A 9441-nucleotide genomic window follows, 5' to 3' on the forward strand; every position below is an offset into this window, starting at 1 on the left:
ATCAGAATCAGAATAAGCTTTATTATTATTGCACCGAGATACAACGAGAACATGTTAAAATTCAATCATTTTTATTACTTAATTGGTGGTTTTTTTTTTAAACATTTATTTAAAAAAATGATTAGTACTTTTTATTCTTCTACTACTTTTTTCCTAACATGTTTTACCGTTCTTGAGGCCCTGGGTTTTTTTACAGGTAAATTTGCATACAGCCATTTTTTCATAAAGCCTCGACACATATGTGCCCTGTAGTGACGACTCTGGCTGCAGTCTCCGGCTGATCTGCATCATGGCTTCATGCTTCTCTCTGCTGTTTGTTTTGTGCCTGGTGTTCAGACCGGGCTGCACTGTGAGCTCACCTGAATGGTTTCAGAACATTTCTACAAACCTCTTCAGTTTATCTGGAGATATTAACCTTGGAGGGCTTTTTCCAATTAACCAGCAGTCCAACAACCTCAGTCCCATACTGGAACCCAACAGCATCAAATGTGAAAGGTAAACAATTAAAAATGTTACTTTTATGCACATACACTCCATGTGTTGGTCTTGACTTGTTTTGTTGTTGTCAACAGTATGAATGAAATCGGACTGGGCCTTGCTTTGGTCATGAAATATGCCGTGGATGAGATCAACATAAACAAGACTCTGCTTCCTGGCATCAAGTTAGGTTATAAAATCTATGACACATGCAAGCAATCTTCTGTTGTTGTCAAGCCCACTATTTCCTTCCTCACTGAAAAGACAAGCAACGCTCTTCTGGTGGAATGTAATTACACCGACTATGAGACGAGCATTTCAGCAGTCATCGGTCCGTATACCTCAGAAATGGTTTCAGTCATCGGAAAGCTGCTGGGATTTTTTCTAATGCCACAGGTTTGGAATGCAATAAACTAATACACATTCTCAGGCAAATATTACACTAAACACAAAAGAAAACTGGAAAAAAATCAATATATATATTAAATTTAGTGTTTAATAATTGAAGTTTGTCCCTTTGGGTACTTTTTCATTTTACTGAGCCTTTGAAAAAATTATTTTACTGTGGTGGACCCGAGTTATAAAAAAGGTATTACTTTTATGAAGTTACCAAAAACTGAAGATGGGAGTCATATATAAGAGTTATTACAAAACCAAAACATTTCTGATAAAGTGCTATCAGAAAAATTTAAAAAACCTAAAGTCATCAAAACACATCTGCCAGTAAATGTGATTTAACAATTAAAGCTAGTTATTTTAGGTCTTATTTATAAAAAAAATAAAATAAAATTACAAACTGTTTCCTTGGCTCAAATATGTTGGCTATTACTAAACTGGACATTTAAAAACACTTAAACAGTATATACTTTGCAAAAATAGTTTTGTAAATCAAAATGTGCATTTAGACATATTAGTTACTAACTAGAGAAATTGCATTTCCTGCAAAAATGCAGTGTGAATGCTTATTGCTGAGGAAATTGTTGAAAAATGGCTGAAATAAGCTAAAACCTTGCTGAAATGTAGCTGAAATGGAAGAACAAGTCTAAGTTAGCAGAAGAAAGAATAAAAGAAATCATATTTTTGGAATTAGGTTTAAATAAACTGAAATGAGCACGAGAATTAGGAAATTAGCTAATAAAGCTGAAATTAGCAAAAATAAATCAGAAGGTAGTGAAAGGAGCTGAAATTAGCTATAAAAAAGGTTGGAATTAGCTGTAAAAGCTAGAATTAGCATAAAATACTTAAATAGTAGCATAAATAACCGAAACTAGTAGAAATAAGCTGAAAGGTGCATAACAAGCTGAAATTATCAGAAAGGTGTTAATTAGAATGAAAGTAGTAGAAATTAGCACAAAAAATTGAATTAATCTGAAAACAGCTAAAATTCACTAAAAAGGGTAGCTTAAAAGGTATAACAAGCTTAAATTAGCAGAAAGAACATTTGACCATAGGCTGAAATAAGCAAAAATGAGCACAAAAAGTGAAAATTATCTGAAAAAAAACAAAAAAAAACCTGTGTTGAAAAGTAGCTAAAAAGGCAGAAAAAAATCTGTACTTACAAGAAAGAAATGGAGAGAGCACATTTTTGCTGAATTAGGCTGAAAAAGTTTAAATGACTGCAAAAAAATGTGGAATTAGCTGAAAAAGCTTAAATTAGCAAAATGTATAGCTGATATAGTAGAAAAAGCTGACACTTGCAGAAATAAGCTGAAAAGAGCATAACAAGCTGAAATTAACAGAAAGACGTTAGAAGACGCACACAAACGTTTTAGTAAGCAGAAATTATATGAAAGGAGCACAAAACAACTGAAAAAACAGCTGAAATTATCCATCCATCCATCCATTATCTTTACCCGCTTATTCCATTTTGGGTCACGGGGGTCGCCGGTGCCCATGTCCAGCAATCGCTGTGCGAGGGGCGGGGTACACCCTGGACGGGTCGCAAGTCCATCACAGGGCCACATAGAGACAAACGAGACAAACAACCATTCACTCTCTCACTCACACCTAGGGACAATTTAGAGTTACCAATCAGCCTAACATGCATGTTTTTGGTCTGTGGGAGGAAACCGGAGTACCCGGAGAAAACCCACGCATGCACGGAGAGAACATGCGAACTCCACCCAGAAAGGCCCCTGGACCGGGATTTGAACCAAGGACCTGCTCGCTGAGAGGCAGCAGCTCTACCAGTTGCGCCACCATGCTGCCCCAGCTGAAATTAGCTTAAACATTTTTTTAATTAGCACAAGGAAGCTGAAAGAAGCTGAACCAGAACAAAATGTGAAAGGAGCAGTAAAAGGTTGTAAACAGATCTAAAGATCTGAAGGATGTAAAATGAGCTCAACTCATTTTCAATGAGAAAAAGTGGCAGAAAAGGCTAAATATTTCAAAAAGCTAAAGTTACACCAATACTAAATGTCAATCAAGTCAATGCTGCAGCATTGTCCTGAACGTTTTGATTTCTGATTTGTTGAAATAGCTTAAAAGCCGAGGGATGAAAATCGCACCAAAAAACATACGGAAGAAAAATGGATGACAATAGTGTGAAAGATTCATAAGCGTTCACAAGCATTGACTCCTGGCAGGGACCAATGCAGACATGTTCCTGTTTTTAGTTTTCTACATTCGCCTTAGAATCTAGCTGTTTTTTTTTTTTTTGTTAACTTTTTTTTTTATTTTTTTTAGCCATCCTAATTGTTTAAGAAAACAAAACAAAACTGGAGTATATTTATTTATTTATAGAGCACAATTTTTATGTATGACTTTTTATAACTGTTTATTGTTGTCCCTGTTGTCCATTGTTGTCATCATTCTTTGTTGAAATCAGGTCTCTCTTGTAAATGAGTCCTCGAGGCTCAATGGGATTTTACCTGTCTAAAAAAATGGTTGAATGAATGAAAACTCTTCGTGAGGATCAGTGGTTTGAGCTCCATATCTGATCTGTGTCAATTACCAGAATCTGCACCCGATCATGAAACTCAGTTATATCAACCCCATCTCTAAAAAGAACTTCAGTAGCGAAATCATGTTTCTGGATGTTTAGTACTCATTGCATTCCAGTCTACGAACCAGATTCCAAAACAGTTGGGACACTAAACAAATTGTGAATAAAAACTGAATGCAATGATGTGGAGGTGGCAAATGTCAATATTTTATTCGTAATATAACATAGAAGACAGATCAAAAGTTTAATCTGAGTAAATGTAACATTTTAAAGGAAAAATATGTTGATTCAAAATTTCACAGTGTCAACAAATCCCAAAAAGGTTGGGACAAGTAGCAATAAGTGACTGGAAAAAGGAAATTGAGCATAGAACGAACAGCTGAAAGACCAATTAACACTAATTAGGTCAATTGACAACATGATTGGGTATAAAAAGAGCTTCTCAGAGTGTCAGTGTCTCTCAGAAGCCAAGATGGTAAGAGGATCACCAATTCCACCATTGTTGCACAGAAAGATAGTGCAGCAATACCAGAATGGTGTTACCCAGAGTAAAATAGCAAAGACTTTTAAGTTATCATCATCAACCGTGCATAACATCATCAAAAGATTCAGAGAATCTGGAACAATCGCTGTGCGTAAGGGTCAAGGCCGTAAAACTCTACTGGATGCTCGTGATCTCCGGGCTCTTAAACGTCACTGCACCTCAAACAGGAATGCCACTGTCAAGGAAATAACAGAATGGGCTCAGGAATACTTCCAGAAAGCATTGTCAGTGAACACAATCCACTGTGCCATCCGCCGTTGCCAGCTGAAACTCTACAGTGCAAAGAGGAAGCCATTTCTAAGCAAGCTCCACAAGCTCAGACGTTTGCACTGGGCCAGGGGTCATTTAAAATGGAGTGTGGCAAAATGGAAGACTGTTCTGTGGTCAGATGAGTCACGATTTGAAGTTCTTTATGAAACACTGGGACGCCATGTCATCCGGACCAGAGAGGCCAAGGATAGCCCATGTTGTTATCAACGCTCCGATCAGAAGCCTGCATCACTGATGGTATGGGGTTGCATGAGCGCTTGTGGCATGGGCAGCTTGCATGTCTGGAAAGGCACCATTAATGCAGAGAACTATGTTCAGGTTCTAGAACAACATATGCTCCCATCTAGACGTCATCTCTTTCAGGGAAGACCCTGCATTTTTCAACACGATAATGCCAGACCACATTCTGCAGCAATCACAACATCATGGCTACGTAGGAGAAGGATCCGGGTACGGAAATGGCCAGCCTGCAGTCCAGATCTTTCACCTATAGAGAACATTTGTTGCATCATAAAGCGGAAGGTGCGACAAAGAAGGCCCAAGATGACTGAACAGTTAGAGGCCTGTATTAGACATGAGTGGGAGAGCATTCCTATTTCTAAACTTGAGAAACTGGTCTCCTCTGTCCCCAGACGTCTGTTGAGTGTTGTAAGAAGAAGGGGGGATGCCACACAGTGGTAAAAATGGACTTGTCCCAACTTTTTTTAGATTTGTTGACGCCATGAAATTTGGAAACAACAGATTTTTCCCTTAAAATGATACATTCTCTCAGTTTAATCTTTTGATCTGTGATTTGTGTTCTATTCTGAATAAAATATTAGATGTTGGCACCTCCACATCATTGCATTCAGTTTTTATTCACAATTTGTTTAGTGTCCCAACTTTTTTGGAATCCGGTTTGTAGTTCAAAATAAACATAAATTCACACAGTCCATAAACTGTGCATGTTAACCTGTGGGACAGAGGTTTTTCAACCAGGATATTATCTCAGAAGTGCATTTTGTGTCTTGAGTCTGTGACCTCAAGTTGTTTTCCGTTTATTCTACAACTAATAGAACTGTCCTATTTCCAGATCAGTTACGGTGCCACCAGTGACAAATTCAGTGACAATCTCCTCTACCCATCGTTCTTCCGTACAGTACCCAGTGACAAATGGCAAGTGGATGCCATGGGACTTCTAATGGGGAAGTTTGGTTGGAACTGGGTGGCCGTGATAGGCAGTGATGAGGAGTATGGGCAACGAGGTGTGCAGCAGTTCTCCAAAATAGCAGAGAATATGTCCATCTGTGTGGCCTATCAGGGCCTGATTCCAGTATATGATGACCCCGAATCGGCTGTCGACACCATTATCAGCAATATCAAAGCAGCGGACGTCAAAGTGGTCATGGTGTTTTCCCTCGCAGAGCCGGCTGTGTTCTTTTTTAGCCAGGTCAGTGGAGCTCTAATTCAATGTTGAGAAAAGCTTGCATCACAGTGGACAGTCATGTCATGCTCTGCATTTCAGGTCATCAAAAATAATTTAACAGGCGTGTGGCTTGCCAGCTCCAGCTGGGCCATCAGCAATCGAATTGCCTCTCTCCCAGACATCCAAAAAATTGGCACAGTCATTGGATTCATCAACAAGTTGGATACTTTGGATTTACTAACGCCCTACGCACAAGAGCTCTTCACTAAACTGAGTGAGGAGAGGGCAAATATGCCCCCTCAAGAACAAAAACCGGGCAACCCCTGCCCACAGTGTTGGAACTTGTCACCAGCAAATATCAGCTTGGTGACTGACAGCGCTGTGCAGAGAGTCGCGTTTTCCGTGTATGCTGCCGTCTACAGCGCTGCGCAGGCTCTGCATAACATGCTGGAGTGCACTTCGATGGCTTGTAATTGGAAATCCAACAATAAAATCTATCCCTGGAAGGTAAAAATTATTATCAACCATATTTAAAACAAACTGCTCAACTTAAAACCAAGGAAATGTTTGTCATAAAGCTAAAATAAACCTTTGTTATACATACTGTTTTGCAGCTGTTGGAGGTTTTAAGAACCACTTCTGTGAACATAAAAGGCACGCAAATAGAGTTCAGTGAAAACGGAAATCCAAACATAGGGTACAGTGTGATCCAGTGGATCTGGAGCGCTTCAGGTGCTGAGTTCAATGTTGTTGGAAGTTATTATCAAAACCATCTGTCCATCAATGAGTCCAGATTGAAGTGGCACACGAATGACTCAGGGGTAACTTCAGTCATTTATCAGACTCAACTCTTCAGAAAGGCTCTGGTCAAATTTAACTCAGTTTGGTTTCTACAAACGTATGTTTCTTACTTGAACTCTTCTAGGTTCCCACGTCGACGTGCTCAGCAGCATGTCAGGCTGGTCAGGTACGCAGAGTCAAAGGGTTTCATTCCTGCTGTTATGACTGTATCGACTGTCTGGAGGGCACCTACCAGAAAAATGAGGGTAACGTTGTTGGTCATGGACGATTTTATGATTTTTATCCAAACAGATATTTGTTATCTGACTGTAGACAATGCAATACAATTGAGTTTATTTATATAGTGCCAAGTCACAACAGAAGTCATCTCAGGGCACTAAACAGAAATATTCATATAGGTTATGGCAGCATAACAAGCCAACCCTAACTATAGGATTTATCAAAAAGGAAAGTCTTAAGCCCAGTCTTAAACTGGACAGTGTGTCAGTCTCATGGACATAAACTGGAAGTTGGTTCCACAAGAGTAACTGATAACTGGAAGATCTTCCTCCCATTCTGCTCTTGGAAACTCTAGGAACCACAAGTAAACCTGCCGTCTAAGAGCAAAGTGCTCTGTTAGAAAAATACGGAACAATGAGATCTGTAATATAAGATAGAACTAGGTTGTTGAGGGCTTTGTAGGTTAGAAATAATATTTTGAATTAAATTCTGAATTTGACAGGGAGTCAATTAGATGAAAATGTGCATTAGTATAAGTATTATTTGTAAATCTCTTTAATGGAAGAGCTCCAAGAGTTACTAAGAAACCAACAAAGACTGTGGAAGTCATTTTATGCTGCTAAAACAAATATCCTCTTAAATCCATGTGACTTTAGAAACCCTGATACTTTCAAACAAAGTCAGGCCACCACATATCAATGTAATGTAGGAAAATGTTTGTAAATAAAGTTAAATGTATAAAAAAAATCTATGTTTTGAAAGAGGATTGCAAAAACTAAATGTGTGTGCGGAAAATCAGGAAACCAATAAGCATGAAAATATATTATTTTCCAAGACAAAGTGCTATTTGTTTTTGATAAAATCACAAACTTTACAGCCTTGTTTTGATTTCTGATATCTGATAAAACAGATCTTTTTGTGTGGTTCTTTTATTTTGTTTGGTTTGTGTTTTAGATGACATCCAGTGCACAGAGTGTCCTGAACATCAGTGGTCCTCCAAGTGCAGCACTAACTGCACTGACCCCATTTTTGAGGTTTTAGCATGGAACACTCCTGAGGCTCTGCAGATTCTGCTGGCAGGGATCGTCCTACTGACATGCCAGGTGTCAGTCTGCATCCTGTTCCTAAAGCATCGTGGGACCCCACTGCTGAAGGCCTCGGGGGGAGGCCAGAGTTTTGTGGCTCTGCTCAGCCTGATGGGGGCTTGCTTGAGTCTGTCCCTTTTCCTGGGGCAGCCCAACAACATTGTGTGTCGTCTTCAGCTGCCGCTGATCACCATCTTCCAAACTGTTGCCGTCTCCATTATTCTGTCCATCTCCCTGCAGGTGAGGAATGGCAGGAAACACACTGCCCTCTAGCGTTAGTGTGACGTAACTACATACAAAATGGAGCCAGAGGAGGGAAAAAAATCAACAGAAATGTATAATGCTTTAAAGTAATTCATTAAATTGTAAATCATACAGTTCATTCTATGAGTATTAACTTATGTAAGTTACAGATAAATAGTTTTGTACATCTGCAGAACGCTGGCAGGATGAGCAGTGATGTTTGGCATAACTGGCAGCCACCTAAGCTTTGTTTTTGTTTTACAAATACTAATTTATATATATATATATATATATATATATATATATATATATATATATATATATATATATATATATAATTTGTAGTTTCTCTGATGAAACAGAAAACATTCAGCAGCAATACATAGTACAGCCGGGTACTTACCTGGTACCTATCAAGTGCACTACTTATACTACCTGCTACTTTTAGGTACTGTACCAGGTAGCTACAAAATATGCAGGTATTTATCAGGTACTTACCAAGTACATACTGAGCTGTATAATGTAATGCCAGAATTACCAAACAACACAACAACAAAAGAGATAAAACGTTTAGTTAGTTTTATTTCTTCTTGTCCTTTTCATTTTATTTATTTTTTAATTTATTTTTTGGCTGCTGTCTGTCTTTTTATGTCTAAAAAATACGACAAACTAAATTATCATTTAAAGACTTTTTATTCACACAAAAAGGGAGGAAACAATGAATTTCATACAACTTGATTCTTGTTCTTCTTATTTTGGAAAGGGAGGATATCAGAGTCAAAACTTGACAAAATGAAGAAATGCACGTTGTAATACATCGTCACGCTCTTTTGTTTAAACAGATATTTCTGGTGACAGAGTTCCCAAAGGAGGTTGCCCGTCACCTGCAAACATTAAGAGGTCCTGGAAGCTGGCTGTTTGTGCTGCTCTGCTGCTCTGTGCAGGCAGGCCTCTGTGGCTGGTTTGTTCTGGAAGAAGACTCTCTGTCTAAATATGTGGCCAACATGAACATAAACTTTGAGAGGGCTTTTCTGGCATGTCCAGTGTCCTCACAGAAAATTGCTGTGATGCAGGGCTTAAACGGTGCCATGGCCCTTGTGTCGTTTATGTCCACCTTCATGGCGGTGAAGCCTCTTCATCAGTACAACCTTGCGAGGGACATCACCTTTTCCACACTGATCTACTGTGTGATTTGGGTGATCTTTATTCCAGTCTATACAGGCTTGAAAACCTCTAGCTCCACTGGGTCAAAAAATATGTCCATTGTACATGTTTTCTTTACTTTGGCAGGTAACTTGGGGTTGGTGGTTGCCTACTATTTCCCAAAATGCTACTTGCTGCTGAGAAAACCTGAAGTCAACAAACCAGAGCACTTCTGCACCTTCTTAGAGGGCGTCCCACCAACACCACAGGAGGATCCACAGACGAAGCCAGAAAAATAAACAATAATCTT

At 38.9% G+C, this 9441-nt stretch overlaps 2 protein-coding genes across 2 annotated transcripts in view; one reads left to right on the forward strand and one right to left on the reverse strand.

Annotated features, from left to right (window-relative positions):
* The window catches only part of LOC119411820 (E3 ubiquitin-protein ligase TRIM62), a gene marked incomplete at its 5' end in the record, with an annotated part of 294497 nt that overhangs the window by 282315 nt on the left and 2741 nt on the right, over positions 1 to 9441 (reverse strand).
* Positions 290 to 9430, forward strand: LOC119411815 (taste receptor type 1 member 3). The gene is made up of 8 exons (XM_037678745.1): positions 290 to 495; positions 573 to 873; positions 5308 to 5664; positions 5740 to 6147; positions 6255 to 6461; positions 6566 to 6686; positions 7615 to 7985; positions 8831 to 9430. Exons 1-8 carry the CDS (start codon positions 290 to 292, stop codon positions 9428 to 9430), a joined length of 2571 nt encoding a protein of 856 aa, XP_037534673.1.

Source organism: Nematolebias whitei, chromosome 7, assembly GCF_014905685.2.
Source record: "Nematolebias whitei isolate Nwh7 chromosome 7, NemWhi1, whole genome shotgun sequence".
Taxonomy (NCBI): Eukaryota; Metazoa; Chordata; class Actinopteri; order Cyprinodontiformes; family Rivulidae; genus Nematolebias; species Nematolebias whitei.

Bases quoted from the DNA above. Each gene is read 5' to 3' on its own strand.
- LOC119411815 (XM_037678745.1), top strand. From the start codon at position 290: ATGGCTTCATGCTTCTCTCTGCTGTTTGTTTTGTGCCTGGTGTTCAGA. The intron at 5,665-5,739 runs GTCAGTGGAGCT...TCTGCATTTCAG, and splicing joins CTGTGTTCTTTTTTAGCCAG to GTCATCAAAAATAATTTAAC. The intron at 6,148-6,254 runs GTAAAAATTATT...ACTGTTTTGCAG, and splicing joins ATAAAATCTATCCCTGGAAG to CTGTTGGAGGTTTTAAGAAC.